This window comes from Octopus bimaculoides, chromosome 13 (genome assembly GCF_046866305.1).
Source record: "Octopus bimaculoides isolate indiv1 chromosome 13, ASM4686630v1, whole genome shotgun sequence".
Taxonomy (NCBI): Eukaryota; Metazoa; Mollusca; class Cephalopoda; order Octopoda; family Octopodidae; genus Octopus; species Octopus bimaculoides.
The window spans coordinates 53,852,984-53,875,137 of NC_142940.1; the positions used below are offsets into that span (position 1 = coordinate 53,852,984).

A 22,154-nucleotide genomic window follows, 5' to 3' on the forward strand; every position below is an offset into this window, starting at 1 on the left:
AAATAGTATAATTTTGTTGTATGTTCCTATTTCAAGTAGTTATGTTTGATTTTTCAAATTTTATTTAGATGCAACAATAAATGATCGATTAAAATATTATAATGAGGTTTCTACAAAGTTTCCTAAAGCTTCCTTACCAAAGAGAGTGCCTTTATCATTCACTATGGGTAAAGTATTCATTGTTTAATTTTCATTGAATTCTCACTTTGATTTCATTCAATTAAAAACAAAATTGATAATTCTTTTTTATATGTATGGCATATCAATTCTAATGAACTGTGTCTTACCATCTGCAAGATTTAGTAATTTGTAACATAGACCGTACTGTACTAAAATATAACACTTTTTGAAGTTTGACCTCTACCTGAATGTCATGTAATAGCATTTGCTTCACATTCCTTTTTCTTTTTTTTTAATCTTTAGAACTGTAGTCATAGCCTATATAACCATTTGCCTAGCCACCATCATTAATTTTACATGTTATTTTCATGGCTAAATAGATTGGATGAAACTTGTTGAGGCAGATTTTCTATGGCCAGATGCTTTTTCTGTTGCCAACCCATATTTGTTTGAAGTGAGATATTTTCATTCCCACGTTTGCTCAGATAATATTAGTGAGAATATGTGGGAAAAAAGCATTCACATGAGTGCACAAACACACACACACAAAGAGAGAGAGACAGACAGCATGAGAGTTGTCAGTTTCTGTTTAACATTTCTGCATGCATGGCATTAGTCAGTCTGAGGCTATAGTAGAAGACCCATGTCCAATATTCCACACAGTGGTACTGAATCTGGAACCATGTAGTTGCAAAGCAAGCTTCATAAACATTCTGCCTGTACTTCATCTTTAATATTTATCAGCTGACTGAAGGAATATTAAGTTTTATGAATTTTTTGTTTTACAATATTGAGAATTGATGTTTCAACAATCGTGTTAATTGAATTATGACTTGTTTAAAGTATGAATGTTTTTATGTTTTATTTTAATTTTTTAATTTTTTTTATTACAGGTGAGGTGTTCAAGACTCAGATTGACCAATATTTATGTGCTGCTTTGCATAAAGGGGTTCCACCATTGTTTATTCGTTTGAAAGAACTTTATAAATCTCCAGAAAAAGTGAGTAACATGTTCATAGATATTTGTTTCATCCTCTACTGTTATTTTATGTCTGTTGTAATCTATATTTTCAACGAGTCGAGCATATTTAAGAAGTTCTTTTATCCATCTTCTATAATATATGGCAAGCTATTCTACTACAGGCAGGCTAGCAAGCATAAGCTCATGGCTCTTGTGATCTTACATAAGTCTCTTGTTAATATATATAAAACAATTACATTCTCTACACTACTAAATAAGGGGTGTTTAGAGGAAACATCAGTAATTTGCTAACAAAACAACAATTATCAACACAAATCTAACAAAACGAAGTGTTTTTTTGTTTATCTTTAGGACATCATAGGCATGTGGCTTAGTGGTTAGGGCATTCAGCTAGTAATTGTAAGATGAGTAATACTTGTATTTCAAAGGGCCAGCTTTGTCACATTCTGTGTCTTGCTGAACCCCTCTGAGAATTATGTTAAACATCTGTGGAATGTTCATCCACTTCAATGATAATTTCACCAACAGGCTGTTCTCTTGATTAGATCAACTGGAACTCTAGTTGATTCCCAGTTAGAGCATCATAATCATTCAAATAGAAAGGCAATCTTGTTTTATTTCTAGTGGGTCAAGCTGCCATTTTGAGCAGCGGTTCTTCACCTTGGCTAAACCAGGTACAACACTTATATTTTAAACATATTTTTTGGGATTAGAATATGAATGCTATATTGTTATCTGTCAGTAGAAAATATGATTGATGATGTAGCAAGGTTCAGTATAATTTCCTTGTATAAGTCCTCACCTTTAGTAATTTCTATAAAAATTTTTACAAAGGAGACACTGATTACTTAAACATCTAAAAGCAGACACATGTTGGATGGGACCATTTTAGAAAATATAGTTAATAAATCACTGTACAATATTAGTTTCTGTTTGATTATATCCATGGGTGCCCCCCCCCCCCCATAAAACATGCAAAGCAATTCATAAAATGCCATTCAATGAAAGGTGGCACTGGCACTACTATTGTCATTGTTTAAAATTGTTATGTTTAATCTTTTAGTATTCAGATTACTCTGTCAAATGCAAATGTTTATTTATATTGTTTTGAATTAACCATCATTATCTTGTATCCTCAAGATTTTAATGATGTGATTGCCTATTTTTAGAATACCGTTGTAGGGTAGGTGTAAGAAGCTAGATTTGGCCAGTTTGAACATAAAGCAAGTAGAATATTTAGGCCGTTTATAGCCAGTTTGAATGCCAAAGGGTTAAACTAGTTGACCTTTTGTTGAGTATTTTAAGGTATTGGCACATTATGTATACAACCAGCTGTAACAATGATATTATTATTAGCATTTTTCTTTTTCATAATCCATTTAAGCCATAATTTTTGCTGCTTTATTTTAGGTTAAGATAATCGAAGATCTCATACATGGTTATCTGGATTGCTTGAAGTCCCATGAACGTTTCCATTTAAGTAAGTCTTTCTTTACTCTTTTGTCTTTGATGTAAATGATACAGGACATATTAACCAGCTTACATTTATGCTTAGAATTTGAATTTTGACTTTTAGAATTAGGTTGCATGGAATGACAAGTTATTTTGTTTTTGATACAATAAAGGCAGAAAATATATTAGAAATTGAAGAAATGTTGGTTTGAATATTCTATTAGGTTTCTGTGATCTATTTGAAGAACGAGTGTGAAACAATTTCTGTAATTGTCTGTCAGTGTGATTTTCCTTCAGTTCTTTTTCTGGATTATTGTTAACTTCAACTGTTCTCAATGGTTTCCATAATATATCTAGATAATTTGGTTTGTCATCCCAACATCCGTGATGATAAGTTAGTGACAGTCCATTTAATCTTAAATAATCATTTACACCACCTGCAAATTTGTGCAGTTACATTTTGCTGGTATTCTAACCTCTAAACAATTTTCACAATGTTTTGCTTATAAATGCTCAAATACAATGACATTGTGTACTGAAATAATCTTATTGGAGATGTTTATTTTTCTTTTTCAGATCAAGTTGAGAAGGAGCCTCCAACGGCGCTTTTATGGGGATATTATTACTTAGCTCAGCATTATGATTTTTTGAAACAAACAAAGAAAGCCTTGGAACATGTTAATGCAGCTCTTGAACACACTCCGCTATTAATTGAACTGCATGCCCTAAAAGCTAAAATTTATAAGGTACACATTTGATTTGATTTTAGTTGAATATTGCTATGTGTTTTTATGCTTTCAATTTGTTTGCGTTTAAACAGTTGTTCCTGACTCCTGAAATCATTTTTTTTCTTTTTTTCATTTTTGGTAAAAAAATTTTTATTCGAATAGCATGCTGGTGATATGGAAGAGGCTGTTCGATGTATGGATGAAGCTCAATCACTGGACACTGCTGATCGATACATCAATTCAAAATGTGCTAAATACATGCTACGAGGCAACTTAATTCAAGAAGCTGCTGACATGTGTTCAAAATTCACTAGGGTAAATTTTTTAAAAATTTCTATTACATTTTCTACTTTTTAAAAATTAAATTATTTGATTTAGTCACATTGACTCAAAATTGGAAGCATTTTCAATAGAAGATTCCACTGCTATAGATAAAATGCAATAAAGTTTAGTATGTGATGGACTTTGAACATGATGTTTCAATTTCCAGTACTTCTAGCACTGAATTTATTCATATCATGATCATTCATCCTGGAAAGACTTTTATTTCTTAAGTTGTATTTTGTCATTTTCCATTCTGGTGATGTTCCATATGTCTTTTGATATATTTATTTATATATCTATCTCTTCATTTATAATTTTGTGTAAATATGCCAAAAAAGTACATTTAAAAGTTCTGTCTTTTAATTTTTCTCTGTCTAATTTTTGAGTGGGTTACTGCTAACTTGTGTGTATTTTGTGTACATCATTGTTCATCCCACTTGTTTATCCAAATATCTTTCCTGTGTCATTAGGATTTCTTTGGCTACTAGCATCAGCAATGCTGGATCCTGCATAATCTAAAATAATTTTGGTGTACTTTTCTCTTGTTATATTAACTATCCCGAGATTGTAAGCCTTCAAATTTGCCTTAGACACTAGTTACTGTTGGTCATGTAGTATGGCATCAGTAGGATAAATAATGTGAGACTTACATTTTGAACAGTTTACTTATTTTACATAAAAATCTGTGCACCAAAACTATGAATAACAGTTTTACATAAAAATGATGCTATTTAACTGAAATTAGGCTTCAATTTAAATATTGAAATGTGTTTGAAATTATTGTTATAGAGAACAGTGGAAGCACAAATCATTGGCATCATGCGTGTTTTCCATATTGGCACAGATTGAACAATTTGACAGGATCCGACAAGCCACAGAATTGTGTCAAGCCCCAATGTCAGCTTTGATATGGTTTCTATGGCTGGACACTTTTTCTGTGGTACCATCACTAGTGAGATCTTATATTAGGAGACTTAGTTTTCTCCCTCACCCCTCTTCTAATTATCTGTTTATGATTGATAGCACTCCAAGTGCAAAATATATGATTAAAGCTGCAGCAGAAAGTATTAGAAGCAAATATTTCTCTGACTACTCAGTGTTGAAAGTTTTTATGTATTTTAGCATAAATCCAATAATATACTGCCTTTTATGTTCATAATCAAATTGAGATGATTTCAAAGTAAAATAGGTTACAATTTATTGTTTGTGTGCCCTGTTACCATTTTACCATTCTATTTGTAGACTTGCAAAATCTAATTGTTTGTTTATTTTTACTTTGTCAGCCATTTGTAATAATTTCTGATTTACACAAACGTAGAGAATTTAAATTTTCATTTGTGTTCCTAATCCTTAATTACATATTTCTTACCAGGTACCATTTTCTATTTTTAAGATTTTTTTTTGTTTTTCTTTTGTTATTTCGCTTTCATATTATATTTATAGGAAGGTGTATCTGCAATGGAAAATTTAAATGAGATGCAGTGTATGTGGTTCCAAACTGAATGTGCTGCAGCTTATCAAAGGTTAGGAAAATGGGGTGAAGCTTTGAAAAAATGCCATGAAATTGATAGAGTAAGTTTCTAATTAACTCCATTGATTTTTGTAAGCTTGTATTTGTTTTTAAATTGCTGTAACATCTTGTATACAGCTTATGTAACCATCAGTTCATAATTTACTTATTCTCCACTTTGTTCAATCCAAAGTTCTTTTTAAAGACCTAATGTATATATAATTTGTTTTAAATATTTTATAAACAAGAAATAATGATTTTAAAATACATTTTTATATTTTTCAGCATTTTACTGAAATTATTGAAGATCAGTTTGACTTCCATACATATTGTATGAGAAAAATGACATTAAGAGCTTATGTAGGACTCTTACGTTTGGAAGATGTACTTAGAAATCACCCGTTTTATTTTAAGACAGCTCATATCGCTATTGAGGTGAGTGGTTTCTGTATATTTACCTATAAATTCTTTCAGATGGAATATATACAGTATTTCTTAGGTTAATAAAATATTTCTGTCATCATCTTTTTATGTCTGCTTTCCATGCTGGCATGAGTTGGACAGGATGTCACAGTATTTCTATTATCATCATCATCATCATTTGCTTTCCATGCTTGCATGGGTTGGACAGGTTGTCACAGTCAAATTAGTTCTTATTTTGCATAGTTTCTACATTTAAAAAAGCCCTTCTTATCATCAACCACTTTACAGACTGTATTGAGTGCAATTCCTTGTGACATCAGCACTAGAAGGTGACTTGAAGAAAGAGCAATGATAGATGTGGAATCAGGGAAAGTGGGTGAAAGAAGGGAGTATGGTTGGAGAAGCTGAATGATAGGTGGGTAGGAGAGGAAGTGATGGAAGAGAGACACAGCTAGAGACTAGATAGAAATACATGAGCTGTTAGGTGGAGGAAGAGAGAGATAGAAAGATAGGATGTGAGGAAGATTACTGGGAAGGATGGATTGCTACAAAATTAGGTGATAGTTGTCAGTAATATGTGATAATGAGGGTTAAACCCCATGGGTGATAGTTAGGGGTATTGAATACTGATGGATCTGATGCTATTTCTTGTTATGCAGGCAGTGTGATATGAGAAATGCAGGGTGACATAGGCAGTGGTTGGGAGTTGATTGAATTCTGACTGGTCTAATGCATCACTCATTACACAGGCAGCCTGGAGTAGTAAATAAGAGAGAGAGAGGGTGGAGGTGGTGGATGAAGATTCAATAGGAGCATAATTGATGAGAGATCCAAATGTAAATATTATGTATCCCAACTTTCATCACTACCACTAGTTTAATGATTATTTTTTCCTGCTTGCACAGGTAGACATATCTTCTTCGGTGCATCTGTTGCCATTTGTAGTCCTTTGTCATCATCTTACGATGTTTGGCCTCTTTGGGCCAGTTGTGTCCTGCATTTTTCTAGGTTCCCTGCTTCCACACATTTCATCTTTAAACACTCAACACTTATATAATAGAACTGCCATCTCCATAAGCATCACATGTCCCAGTGTAACCGTGCACATTATGTCTAATTCCCCTTGTATCTGATTTTTCTCTCATCCTGCAATGTCATTTTTGCACACAGCTAACATTAACATCCAATGGAATATGCTCACTTAATTTCAATTTAGTTCTTGCATATCTCTTGCATATCTCTTGCTGCTGTGGAGCATCACACAATCTACCCTTCATTCTTTGTTACCAGCAGAAGTAATAGCTCCCCAAATTTTTTCCACTTTGTTCTTCCTGTGGCTACTATGCTTAAGTAATACCTACCTCCCTTGCTAATCTCCAAGGCAACAAAAGTTAACAACTAGGGTAACTTCTGACATTTGAAAAATTTATTTCATGTCTACTCTTATTGCTGACTTGTTCCTGTGCATCTGCTGCATATGAAGTCTACCTTTTTGGTTAGCCTACTAGTGATCTGACGACACCTCTTGTGTATCCATTAGTTTGCAATAAATACACTGCGATAAAATATTTACATGTCAGCATCTTGCTATTATCTAATTTTCTCAGATCCGCTCTTACCTTATTCCAATTCTGTGATGGTTCATTGAAATATTTCTTTCATTTAGATGGTCTAATCTGTGTTGGGAATGAAGACAAAGTTGTCGTGAGTAGTAGTTCAAATTTACGGAATATGTGATAGCAACTACTAACTTTTTCAAAGACAAAGGAATATTCTCTCTATGTAATGTCTTGGAATGTGTCAGAAGTGAATGGATGGTAGTAAAACTTGAGGGGCAACATAAGTTGAATTGAGAATGACAGTGGTAGGGAACTAAGCTGTTATATTGGATGTAATATGAATGTTTGGATAAGTTGGAAAGCTGACCATGTGAGGGAAAACTGCCTGCTATAGAGGTTGTAATAATGTAGGCATAAGAAGAAAATTGATTATATGTGATTAGGAAAAAAGATATTGGCATGCTAGTAAATGTAAATTCCCAACATCACTGTTCTGATAATCTTATTTTATGATCAGATATCAAGTAGCATATATTAATTTAATTTTAATGTAAATGGTTTTAAAAAAGCAGGTACACTATGTGAACAAATCACATTATATATAACTTTGCACTTTCAAAGTCAAGTGGAATAAAAATCCTTTCCTTGGATAAGAAAAGATTAGTGACAAGAAGAGTAGTTTGCTATGAAACATTACCTCAATAATGTGTCTTCATCCAGCCTTTGCTAGCATGGAAAAACAGACGTTTATATGAACGAATGAATGATGGTAATTAAAATTATGTTTTTGAAAAAATATTTTGAAGTAGTTACCATGTTCCTTTTTCTAGCATTAAGTTTTCTTTTCTGTTTTTATATTTTAGATATATTTGTATCTTTATGATCACCCTCAGTCTGAAATCGAAAAAGACAAATCTATAGACACAGGTATATTTTGTCCTATTCATTTGTTTATTTTGCAATGTATGCTGATTACATTATTTATTCATATAAGTTGTGCACTTATGTATAATGTGTGTCATTAATTATGGGGTATGAAATCCCAAGTAAAAAAATCTTCTGTTAGTACAATTTTTCCTTTAGTATTATGATTTTTAGAAAAAGAAATGGCAAGTCAAATTTACTATACTTGTATTGCAAAAGTTCACACATCCACAATTTATGAAAATATGCATAGATTGTTTATGGATTTCATCTCTGAAAATAATGTTACTTTGTATTTTTAGTTATTATACTATAAAAATGGTTCTGTGATAAGTTAATAGGAAACCACCTAAAGTTATAACCATACTGAAGTATAAAATATGATTAATTTTATCATAGTGGCATATTTAAATATAGCTGGACACATGTTTGACTGAAAGTTTACAACTATATTATGTGATAACCCCACTGGAATGTGTATGTATATTTGTGTGAATTATTTTAATTATTCTATCTATACATGTCCACTTGAAACTTACCACATATTTCTTATCTGAATATATTTGTTACTCTTTTTATGATATTCATATATTTTCATGTCATTAACTTATATACAAATCTTTCTGTTTGTAGAAAATTTATCACCTAGTGAACTTAAGAAATTACGCAATAAACGACGTAAAGCCCAGAAGAAAGCTGAACTCGAGAAAGAGAAACAGAGAGCTGAAATGGAAAAGAAAGAGCACCAAAACAAAAATAAAGCTACTGATGGAGAGATGGATGGACCAAAAGAGGAAGAACTAATACCAGAAAAGTTGGTCAAGGTAAACACTATATTACATTTTGTATTCAGTTGGAGTTGGTACATTTTTACAGACTTACTTCTGACTCTGTGACTCTACTCTGGCTCCACAACCCTTTTGGAAGAGTTATCATCATCATCATCATCACCTGCTAATAATTATCATCATCATCATCTGCTAATAATTATCATCATCATCATCTAATAATTAGATATATATTCTTACAGAGAAGAATCAATAGAGTGTCAAAGAAAATACCTTGTGTTATTTTGTTACATTTGTTTGAGAGGTATAAAATATTAATGCATATTGTACACATTAATTTTTCTTTTTGTTCTCTTATTTGCAGACGAAGGAACCATTAGAACAGGCTGTGAAATTCTTGAAACCTTTACAACAACTGGCACAAAATAGAATAGAAACGCATTTATTAGCTTATGAAATTTATTCCCGGAAAGGTAGTAATTTGCTTGAATATTAAGCTAACAATTACTTATTTATTAACTGTAATGTTATTGTTACTCTTGATATACAAAAGAAAAATATAAAAAGAAAAGGAGATTCATTTTGGACTGTAATATTTTTAGTTGTTCTGAGGAAATGAAATGGATTTAATTCTGAACCAACTTTTATATTTTTTAAAATAATTTATATTTAACCTATTATATGTTTAACCATTTTATATTTATGTATATAGATCCCCAACTACTTATGTTAATAATAATAATAATGAAAAAATTAGAGGTTCAATATTGCTACAGGCTTTTTGTTGATAATCATCAGCCTTTTGGAAGCAGACACTGCATATGAGTTATTAGAATGATTTTTTTATGGAAACTGTTTTGTTACTGAGACATGCAGAATTGCCTGTAGTTGTATGTTACCCAAACACTTAAAAATCTCATAATTGCTTGCATTAATTTATTAATATTGTGAATTTAAGGGATTTCAAATAATCTTCCCCCTCATATTTTATTTCAAAATTTGTGATTGGGTGACAGGAACTCATTTATAGTTATTATAGCATTTTATTCATATCTGCCTACATTTGAGGTGTGAGCATGGCTGTGTGGTTAAGAAGTTTGCTTCCCAACCGTTTGGTTTCTTGTTTAGTCCCACTGCGTGGCAGTTTGGGCTAGTGTCTTCTCTTGCCCCAGGCAGACCAAAACCTTGGGAATGAGTTTAGAAGATAGATACTGAAAGAAGCCTGTTATGTGCAAGCATGTGTGTATGTGTGAGTGTCTGTTTATTTTTGTATTTTTCCAAAAATTGCTGAGCTACATGCTGTGACATTATTGTTGTTACCTTTGTTGACAAACCAATCTGCTGGTTTTGCACCTTTAGAGATGTATGCAATATGATATCCTTTACTTGAGAAGCAGTTAATTGTTATAAATTGGAAGGGCATCACCTGTAACAACTATACCTGAGTGATATAATCATGTAACCCATGAAAAATGGACATAAAAAGCATAGTAAATTTTGGTTATAGCTTTATCTTGCTAGTTGAAGAGTTCATTTCAAAACTGATTTTTAATAATAATAATAATTTTTTTTTTTTTTTTTGCAGGAAAATTGTTACTAATGTTACAGTCTATAAAACGAGGACATAAATTAGATCCTAACCACTATCTTTTACATGTGTGCAAAATGAGGTTCTTGCAAATAGGTAACAACTGAATTTTTATGTTCTTAAAGATTACATGTATAAACTCTGATAAAATAAAATGGTTATTAAGAACAAGCATGACATTTTATTGTCTTCCAATGTAAATGATAAATAATGTAGATTGAAATAGTTGGGAACGCATCCAACTATGAAGCTACCTGTTTTAAAATTATGATACTTTTTGTTTACTATCTACTGTGTTATGTAAGTACATAATTTTCAATGTGGTTGATGGATGTTGTTGAACATTTTTGTTAAGATTAAAAGATGACAGGTCAACAGAACTTGGGGATTTGCAAACCTGAACATCATATATAGGATTGAATCTCATTTGAATAGCCACTGACCTCACTGGGAAATTGTTACAGTCAGTACTCTGTAGTAATTAAGAATTTGGACATATTGACATGCTGAGGGTTCTTCAATATTACTGTCCATCATTCTTACCATGTTTGTTATAAATGAGAATCACCTATAGACATCTGTTAATTTTGTTAAATTGTACTTCTTTGAATAAGGGCTTAATCACTATTTCCATTTCAAACATCTATAGTTATTTTAATGAGAAAATTTTTTAAATATATTAATACTTCATATATTTTAGTGTTAGCATTTGCTTCAAGATTAAGGAATAAATAGCATTTAGTTGCAAAAATTGTCATAATACTAAGAAAAAAATTTTAATACATTAAATAACTAATTTCAGAAGATCAAGGTGGAAAAAGCATAAATTTAACATTTAAGTATGAATATTTTAAAATGGTTCTTCAATACTTGTAAAAACAGTATATTTTTGAAATTTTGTTGGACTGTTAATTATCATTTCTACTGCTACAATGATGAATTGAGAGTGGCATCTGTAATTCAACAAGAGAAGGAAAAATCTAATATAGGAAATAGCCTAGAACCATAACAGTACAACCATTGTGTCTGGGTATTATGACTAATTACAAAGTATTACAATTTTTATTTTGTTGACATATTTTTAAATGTGAAGTTGATGTGTTTTTTTTATAGTCAAGAAGAAAACTCAATTGCCCGAAAGTATACAGACTGTTCTTGACCAAGAAATGCAGTTGATTTATGGCAACAAAGATGCAAAGACACTGAACGAAGAATTCTTAAGTAAAAACAGCAAATCCATGCCCCATTTAGCATCAGGTAAAACTTCACTCACATTTTTAATTTCTACCCATGTTAACCAACATGAATTCAACCTATGTGAAGTCATTGTAATTAGTATTTTACATCATTTGTTTTGTATACATTTACTATCATCTAAGAGACTCACACTTGGCTTTTTTTGTTTACATTCAGTTTCATTCTTTATAGTTTCAGATTCCTTGTCTTCTCTAGTCTCCCTTCTGTTCAACATTATTCTCCTTGCATGTGACATCCAGCTTCCTCCTAATTGAAATGAAAGCTCACAGGGCTTTGGTTGGCCCAGAGTTATAGTAGAAGACACTTGCATGTTTCTATGTTTTTCAAAATTATTTATTTTGCTCTTTCATGTGTATCCTTCAGGTGCTAGGATAATGTATGAACTTGACCCATCAACAAAAGACAAAGCTGTTGCATTAGCCAGTTCTTTGTCGAATGACCTCGAGGGTTGTACTTTGGAGGTGAGTAATATTTTTGAATCTTTATATTCTCATGTAAAACAACTGTTGCTGTGTAACAGTCTGCAACAGTCCTGTCAAACAGCTTGTTATTAAATTTTATGTAACAGCCTGTAACCATACCATTTAACATGTTGTTATAATTTTTGTTTTATAACAATCTGTAACAGTATCTGCAAACAGTTGTTTGCAACAAAGTATACAAATAAATAATTTCTTATATCTTTGACAAATTATTATCTGAAAATCAAGCATTGAAACAAATGAATTATAGTGCACAGATTGAGAGACAAAAATACTAAAAACTATACTTTAATGAAGTTGAAGAGGAAATAGCAAGAAATTGAACAGCTCCTACCTAATATAGCATATGGAATTGGATACTTTGGTATTGGTGAAGTAGTGGTAGCTATTTTGTTACAACTAAATTGTAGATAGTTTGTATCCTATAACTACCCCTGTACTATAGCAAGAGCTAAGTGATAAATGAGACTTCTCTTCGAGAATGTTATTGACAGTCTAGCTTTCCTTGAAAATCCTGTGCATGGTATGTAATTCTTGAAGGATCATTGAGACTCTTCTCTGACTTTGTGTTAATTTTATACTTACCGATATTGATCTTGATAATTTAATAATTTATTAAACCTGCTTAGTGTCTAATTTTGAAGTGATAATCACTCTTATTGATAAATATAATGAAACTTTGTTTATTGTTCAATATTTTTATAGTTTGTATATGTGAAACATTATTGATATTATAGGGATTTCATAAAATTCCTATAAAAGTAATTCATAAAATTAATTAGTCCTGTTTCTTTTCACTTATTACTATTTGCCTTATTATTTAAAATAATTAATTTTTGCGTTTACTACACAGATTTCTATACTGATTTAAAATTGTTTTAAATAAGTAACATTTCTATACTTTTACTTTTTTTATATTTCAATATTAATCAAGTTGTTTTTCAATTATTGCAGCATTGTTGTGAAGTTCTGAAAACAATGTGTCGAGGAGAATTTGGTAAATTGGATAAAGAAATTCAGGATTACCAGCGCCTATGTCACAGCAGATTCTCTGTTGCATCAGCTTTCATTGTGCCTGTGTGTTCATCACAAACCACTAGTGAACAGATTGTCACCAATGGAGCTCCATCATAAAGCAACTTGTGTCCTAACTCTGCTGCTGCTGCTGCTGTTGCCATGCTGCCAACAAGATTTCAGCCAACCCAAAAATGCCTGCCTGCTCAGACTCAGTTATGTCCCCCTTTTGATGGTTTACCCACCATCATTATAAATATTAACAACTTTAATAATCTCTATTATGGCAACTAATTGCGTTGAAATACAAATAGAGAACAGCTACTTGTTTGTGCACACTGTCATCTTTCTATATCATAGAAAGCTTTTTATCAAATGAAGTTGAGTTTTGATACAAGGCAGGGATATAAGGATTGACTGTTTTTTAATTTATCCAGACTCCACTCTTTTGTGATAAAAAAAAAAAAAGAAATCTAGGTCAAGAGCATTACTCCCCTACCCTTTGCCATTTTGCTGATTGTGCTGAGTTGACCACCAGTTTAGCATGTGGTGTGCTAAAATAGTTTTCTTCTTTAGATTGCTTCATTATTTGGACTATTTTTTAATATTTAGTTTCATCATCATCATCATCATTATTATTATTATTATTATTATTATTATTATTATTATTATTATTATTATTATTATTATTATTGTTGTTATTATCATCATTATAATTATTATTAAATATCATCATCACTTTTACAGTAGTCCTCTGACATGTTTCTGCAGACTTCTATGATATTTTAAAAATTAATTAATCCACCAAAAAAAAAAAAAAAAAAAAAAAAATTGGTGAGATGTATTAAGGAAACATCAAATAACATTTCAAAAAAAAAAAAAAAGTATTAGTTGTAAGTTTTGTGTCTTAAGAAATATTTTGATAAAAATAGTATTAAAGAAGAAGAAGAAGATGTTGTTAAACAATGCAGTCAAATATATATATAAACAAACACACACACACACACACACACACACACACACACACACACACACACACACACACATACTCCACAAACTGAAACATTTTCTGCAGTTTCCTTTCACTTAAGAACACTATACCTTGATGTAGTTTAAACATTTTTGGATTTCTAATTTTGCAAAGAGAAGCAATATTGGGGAAACCAAACAGTTTTAATATCTTTTGACTGGTATAACCCTAAGATCTTGTCATTGTTTTCTTCTTCCTATGGACAAAAAAAAAAAAGAATGGGAAGGGTGAGTAATGAAATGAATATTTTTGCGTTTTTTTTTTTCCAACTTTTATTAATGAGTGCAGCTTTGATAATTTAAAAAGAAAAAAAAACAAATTTTAGTTAATAAGTACTTAAGATGATTGCTCTTCCCTCTGATGTGGTGGCAAAATGGAATAATTTTGAAGGGAGGTATGAATGAACAAGCACATTGTATATGTGTATGCACATTTGCACATGCATTCGTATGCATGCATATCTATACACAGAAAAAATAAAATGCAATGATCTCCATTCTCTTGGAGTTAATTTTTTTTTTTATATATATATATATAATTTTGTTTTGATGATTGCTAGTGATTTGAAATATAATGGTATAAAAGCTTTCCACTTATCAATTTAACAGGAGGGGGACATGCGTGCACACACACACACACATACAAAAAAATTATGATTTAAAGAGAAAAAAAGAAATTAAAACTATTGAATTAGTGTTCAAAACCATGAAAGAGCAGAAATGACCCTTGTCTTCAATGTATCTCTTTGTTTGGAATTATTTTAAGATGCTTTGTTATATAGTGCTATAACTGCATTTTCTGTTTTTGTTGTTTAAAGAAAGCATTAAATCTTTAATTGAGGCATGTTCCATGTCCTGTTCAAGAAAAGTTTTCCCCATTATCTTTGCTCCAAGAAAATCAAAGTTAGTGTCAACCAAAAAGTAAAATTACAAACAATCAAACATTAGCTGAGAAGGAAGGCCTAAAGATGGTTTCATGTTGCTAGTTCTTTACCTCAAATATTATGAATATTTAAAAGAAAAATATATATTTCTTATTTCATGAGCAAGACATTGAGTTACTGTGAGGCCAGTTAGAAATTTAATAAGAGAATTTACAATATTCATTATACCAATTTCGTTTCTTTTTAAAATATTCTCTTGCATATTTTACTATCAACAGAACAGCTAATTTTGTTTATCTCCCTATAAGTTTGTTTTTGCAGTAGACTATTAAAATCAAAATTTTTTCAGTTACTTTTTATGTTCTTGTTTAGTTTAGATTTTGTGGAGGTGTTGGATTAATTTACTGGATTATTGGATTACTTTACCGAAAAGGCATATCTTTATTTTTTTTTTATAGAATCACTGATCAAAAATTTGGAATAAAATGAAATATTTATTTTTCAAAATTTGATCAAATGTAATATTTGATGTTAGACGAAACGGAGCAGTAAGAGCCTAAAACTTAGGTGGGAAATTTTGTTGCTGATATTTACCTAAATATTTATTTTCTTGTAACAATATTAATTTATGCACTATTTTAATTTAATTTTCAGTTTACTGGTTTTGAAAGTTTGCAAATTAAGTTTTGTTGTTGTTTTCATTCACCTTATTTAGTCTAAATTCTTTCAGTTTGAAGTTCTTTGTAAATGATTTACTTTGGTCCCCTTTTCCTTATCAAATAGATATAAAATTTCTTAGTCTACTTTTGAGTTGACCCTTCTGGTGTTTCTTAGCAGTGTTTATAAGCATCTATTCTCTTCAACAAATTTTGAAGTTAGAATTTGATAAATCACATAACTTTTAGTTGATGTCATTTGGGAATTTTAATTTAAGTTTTGATTTTTACTTTTCATTAATCTAACTGATTTTTTTTTAATACTAAAACAATTATATTTTCTATTAGAAAACTGGATTGTTCCTAACCCTCATTTTCAAAGTATGTTTAGATTTTTTTTTTTTTTTTTTGAAAAGCATGAGGTCATCTTTTGACAGAAAAACATTTTGTAATCAATCAGTTAATCAGTTAGTTGTTATTGTTGTCGTTAGCCATTTTATTTATCTTGTATCTCATTTCCATTTTCATCACAACCTTGACTACCTCTATGGGACATTTTATTTATTCACTGCTTTAATGTAATTTTTAACTCTTTGAAACTGAACAATTTTGGATACTTTATAATCAGCCTAAATTTTATATATATATATATATATATATATATATATATATATATATATATTTATTTCTTTATTAGTAAAAGGAGTGAAAAGAATTTTTTTCATTTAATATATCTAATAATGAAATATAAATGGAGATGATAATAATAATTATAACAATAATAATAATAATCTACCAGAAAAAAAAAATGTTTCAGACTTAAGTCAAAGGTGACTCTGTATTGGCTGTTTGTATTAAATAAATAGCAGTGTGATGCAGAGCTACTCTGATACAGAAGTTTTAATGGACTCTTCCTTCTGATATACTTCCCCCCAAAAAATAATAAAAAAGCAAAAAAAACAAGCAAACAAAAAAAAAACACTGATATAATATGTCTCACTAAATATCAATCATATTTACACACCAAAAAGACAGTTAATTTTTTTCCCCCTGTTTTTGATTATGAAATTATTTCTTCTAAAAAAAAAAATAATTAAAATTACAAGAAACTAAGAATAACAGTAGAAATTATTTTTTCTATCTGTTGATTTAGAAATGTTGGGATGAAAGCATTGGAAAATATTCTATTGTAAAATATTTTATAGAAATAAACATTCGAAATAATATAGTGAAAGTTTATTAACCAGTTTGAGTGAGAGAAAGAAATAAAAATCATTGGACAAATAAGATGTCATTTTTGATAAACAGTTTCCCCACATGAAACAAAATGGTGACATTTTCTCTTTAGTAATTAGATATCTTCACAAAATCTACAGGTTTTAAAACATATAAAGCTGTTTGTTGTTTGTTTCAGTAATATAAACTTTCTTTCCTTATTGCAATGTGATCATTTTCACATATTAAATGTATTATTATTATTATTATAATTTTCTCTTTCTTTCTCTCTCTCTCTCTCTCTCTCTGCTTCTCGATCACACAAACAATCTTTCTGACTGTTTTCAACAGATGCCTTCATCTCACCTATGTCTTCACTGATATTTGGCATGTTTTGTTCCCTTCTTTGCTCTTTCCCCCTTTTCAAACTTAAGGTGAACAGTTCCACTAAAAGTATTATTTCTTGTGTGTGTAATATATATATATATATATATGTATGTATGTATATCTCACCCAGTGTGTCTTGCTGGAATTTTTTTTATTCTTCTCATAATGTCATTCTTACATAAGAAGGTGGTTCAGTATTATTGGCTCTATTTTAGGTAGGTGACCGACTTCAAGATTTCAGGCTACTTGACAAGACATCATATAAAGGAATGGTTGATAATTAATCTGAAACACAACCATGAACTTTATAATAAATTTGGTTTCTTTCAAAATATGAACTGGAATTTTTAGCTGTTGTTACAAACTGTTTTTATTCATGTTTTTTTTTGTTGTAGTTAAGGAACATAACATTTTCATAATATAATTTCCTATTTTGTTGGTTTTTACAGCTAGGCTGTAAAATTCTTATTTGTTTTTATAAATCAGTTTGTCAGTTTAATTTAATACTTTTGAACAAGTGCTACGACCCTAAGAATGCTTAGAAATACTATTTGCCATTCTAGTTTTCTTTGCCTATGTTTGTATGGAGACTATTATTAAACTTTCAGTTGTCTACTGTCCAACATTCTTTCAGAACATGTATCTCGTATAGCATCATCCTGACATCTTATCACCACTATTTTATCTCTTTCAATCTCCACCCTCTCTTTTATAATGTGAGTAGATGCGTAGCTCCTCTACAGCAGGAAACTTGTTCTGGCTTCTATCACACTTTAACCTCTCATCCTATAGCATAAAGCCACCTCTCTCTGTACTGTAGCCCCACTCAGTCAAAAGTGATCCTAGTCTTGCAAACTGCATGACTCACTAGTGCTGTTGCCACTCACACACACAAAAAACCTCAGAACATGCTATAAAGTGGTTGGTATTAAGGGAGCACCCAGTCATAGAAATCACGCCAAAGCAGACATTAGAGCTTGACACAGTCTTCAAACCTATTGGACCTTGTCAAACTGTCCAATCCACACCAGTATAGAAGATGGATGCTGAATGATGATGGAAAAGATTTAAACTACTGACTTTATTTTAATTGGGGTTGAGTCTCATAGCTAATACATCTCTCCTAATTGTGTCCATGATTGTCTTTGTTGGAGAGAGGTAGAAATTTGTTATCTCTGCAGTGCTCTTATTTTGTCCTTATGTTTCACATAATCCACATTGCTTCCTCTCTCTATATCCTATATAAACAGTATTGAACAAATATTATCACAGTATAACTAGAATCTGATGCCTACCATACTGTACCTTCATCTTATGTTTGCATAAAGTGTGAGTGTGTTACTTTGCACTTTTCATTCTTTTTAATAGTTATGTTGTTGTTTTTCTGAATAATAGCCCTCTCATGTTTCGATGAACTAATATATATCCATTGAATAGCCTGCATAAAATCTTACATAATGTGAGATAGTTTTCTCTCAGCAATCCATATATATATATACATAGATATAATCCATGCTCATCTTTGCATATTGTTTGTGCACATGAAAAACGTTTTTTACTCTATCAGAAATACTACGTAGAACCTCATTCATTTATTCTATTTCAATAGTCTGAACTTTCTTTCACATTTTCCTGTATGTTTATTTTAAATTTCAGCTGATGCAGGAAGGTTATTGCTAGTAGCTAAATTATATTTTAAAATTTCATTATTTATAGTGGCCATCCCTAATGAATTGAATTCTGCTTTTCAAACACCACAACTCCTTTACTTTTTAATTTTTAAGACAATGACTCCTTATGTAATTCCAACAGGTCTGTTCCTTAGCTGCAATCGAAGCTACTTTCTGTACATGCTTTTCTATCATTATTCACTAATACCAATTTTTTTGTTTTTTGTTTTTTCCTCAAGTCATTAGCACAATCAGCATTGGCAGCCAGTCCTTCCTTTCTTCCTTCCTTCGTCCCCACTGCCACAAAAAATGTATCACTTTGGAACTTACTGTATGTTTGTGTATTTCCCTCAAAAAGAAAATGTTGATTACACTACAAAAGACTGGTTGGTTAACATCCTGTACTGAACTTACTGACCCAATAATTTTGAGTTGAATGCCTGCCACAAAGCATTTTGCTATTTCTTTCCTTTTAAACACATTATTTAATTTTTACCAGCCTAGCTTATTAGCTAAATGTAGAACTATTTCATGTTGTTTTCATGGAAAGTTGATATTAAATCAGTAATAAGAATATTGAACACAGCTTCTCTCATTCCATACATGATGGAAGGAAATCTTTCACAAAATTGGTTAAGACATATGGAAGGAAGCTCTCAGCAAACTTAATTCCAAATTGTATGACTACAGCTTTCACTAACTTGGAGTGTATTATTTTTATTTATGATTCTATTAGTATTTTTTATTATTTGACTGTAGACAGTTGAAACTGATTATTTTTATAGATGGGTTGTTGAGTTGTATTTGTGAAAGTAATGTTGCCTCTTATTGATATCCTGTAAGTTAACCCATCAGTGACATGGTTGCAGTTCCAATATTTGACCCTTTTGTTACCATATATCTCTTGAAATACACTACCTTTGTTTCAGTTCATTTTGGAAATGAAGGATTTACTAAAATGTATGTATTTGTACACTTTTAAGTGGTTGGTGTTGGGAAGTGCATCCAGCCATAGAAACCATGGCAAAGATGACATTTGAGCTCAATGCAGTCTGCTGGTATGTCAGATCCTGTCAAACTGTCCAGCCCATGCAGCATGGAAAATGCATGTTAAATGATGATGATGATGATGATATATCACGGGTTCAAATCTGATCACAAGTATTTCATTGTGCTGTTCAGCATGGGACAGTCTCTTGCCTATACCAACCATTTCATGGTTTATTGACTTGTATTTTAAAAAAAGAAAATTTTAAAAATGTGACTAACATCCTTGTAGAAAAATAATTGTTTACAGTTTTAATGAAATTAAAATTTAAATTGTTAGGATTGTAACTTATTGATAAGATAAATAGTACAGTTAAGGTGTTGGGGCAAAATATTTTTGTTTTCATTCCAGTCCTTTATGAGTTCTAAATTCCACCGAGGTCAACTTTGCCTTTTGTCCTTCTGGAGTTACAAGTACAGAAGTTGATTTAGCATGGTAGAGTGGAGCCTAATTCCTTACCCAATGGTTGGACTTTGATAACAGGTGAAGTGCCACATCTGTTGGAAGTACATTGGTGTCACATAACTATTATCTGTTGTGTAACATACTATATTTACTGCCAACATAACACACATGAACTTTCTGAAAATGGACCCATTAAAAGGAATAATACCAAAGAACAAGCAGAATCAGTAACATTTGATGGAGCAAATTAACCCTTTAGCATTTAGACTGGCTATATCAGGCCTAAATATTCTATCTGTTTTATGCTCAAACCACCTACCTTACAATGTGATTCTAAAAATAAACCATTGTATCATGAATATCTTGAAGCTAGGAGACAAGGTATGATTAATTAAAAAAATATAACTAAGCATTACATTTGACAGTAATCTGAATGATAAAGGGTTGATATGACTGCTAGAAATAAATATATTCATTCAGTATTCCATGAATGGTTCTTAGACATTTCTTGTTTTCTTTTTTTATTACCTTACACAATGCACTTATTTCATATAACATGCCAAAAATAATTTAGAAGATGGTGATATATCTGCGTACAAAATAGGAAATGTTCACTTGCATTAACCTCTTGGAACTTATGATGTTAGAATATATCTAATTTAGATTATCTGTGATATATTGTAAATGTACTTAATTAGAATACTTCTTTGTTTTTTGTTTTTCTGACTGCACACCATTTTGCATAACACTAAGGCAGTTGTAGACTAGAGTAACGTCATACTTAAGTAGCAGTTGGTTGGTTACCCTTTTATTACCATAGTTTTGTTAAAATACACTGCTTTTGTTTAAATTAGTTATGCAAATAGTAAAGAATTTAGTAAAATAACTTTTGTGATTATTAAGCTTGTGTTTTGAACATAAACTAACATGAAACCTTGATTTAAGTTTTAGTTTATATCATTTGAAAACAAGTTTTGTATCATAGAATGAGAGGTAGTCTTGAGTGGATTGGTATCAAGATGGTTAAAATTATTCTGCAATCTTGAACAAATTATCTTTGGAAAATGTTGATGATAGAGCTTTTAACCGTATCAAGGTACAAGTGTAATATTGGTTATTGAATTGCAAAAAAGTTTTAGTGGTACAAAAATAATAAAACCTAGATATAGCAGGTCAGAGTTGGCCACATATTGTGGAGTTAAGGAAGTAGAATAGAAATGTGTTTGAATATAATTATACTAGGGAATAAAATAAAAAACTAGATATCTTATATGATGCTCCATAACGAAGAAAATATTTGACAGTATATGAATTAGATATATGCATACAATTATTTTAGTTTCTGTTTCATTGATTAATTAGTATGATTACAACATTGTAATAAGTTACAATTTCAGATAAATCATTTTCTTTCAGTAATGTTTTTGTTTTTGATGTTGCATATTTTCTTCTCCCAGCTGCCTTGGTAACCAAACCTGAAATTGAAAAATGTGCTTTTATTGTGTATTTGTTATATTTCTTCTTATATGAATTACTGATAAATTAATATCAAGTTTGTTTTAAGGAATATTAATCATTAACATATACTGATAATCAAAAAGCATTGATAATTAAAAAAAAAATGTTATTGAATGAAAATCTATTTGTTAAAGAACTTTCCAAATAAGATTTTTTTTTCTTTTTGTGAAGGTGTGTGGCCTAATGGTTAA

General features: G+C 30.6%; 1 protein-coding gene across 1 annotated transcript in view; it reads left to right on the plus strand.

Moving 5' to 3' along the window:
• The window catches only part of LOC106872671 (N-alpha-acetyltransferase 15, NatA auxiliary subunit), a 33,723-nt gene extending 20,100 nt beyond the window's left edge, over positions 1-13,623 (plus strand). Inside the window, exons 9-22 of the mRNA XM_014919745.3 lie at positions 69-167; positions 1,014-1,120; positions 2,513-2,582; positions 3,131-3,300; positions 3,445-3,597; positions 5,050-5,178; positions 5,402-5,551; positions 7,962-8,025; positions 8,656-8,846; positions 9,175-9,283; positions 10,396-10,494; positions 11,512-11,655; positions 12,019-12,116; positions 13,092-13,623. Coding sequence (XP_014775231.1) covers positions 69-167; positions 1,014-1,120; positions 2,513-2,582; positions 3,131-3,300; positions 3,445-3,597; positions 5,050-5,178; positions 5,402-5,551; positions 7,962-8,025; positions 8,656-8,846; positions 9,175-9,283; positions 10,396-10,494; positions 11,512-11,655; positions 12,019-12,116; positions 13,092-13,271 — 1,763 coding nt within the window. The 3' untranslated portion in view covers positions 13,272-13,623. The remainder of the gene's footprint in view (positions 1-68; positions 168-1,013; positions 1,121-2,512; positions 2,583-3,130; positions 3,301-3,444; positions 3,598-5,049; positions 5,179-5,401; positions 5,552-7,961; positions 8,026-8,655; positions 8,847-9,174; positions 9,284-10,395; positions 10,495-11,511; positions 11,656-12,018; positions 12,117-13,091) is intronic.
• Positions 13,624-22,154: the final 8,531 nt, after the last annotated feature.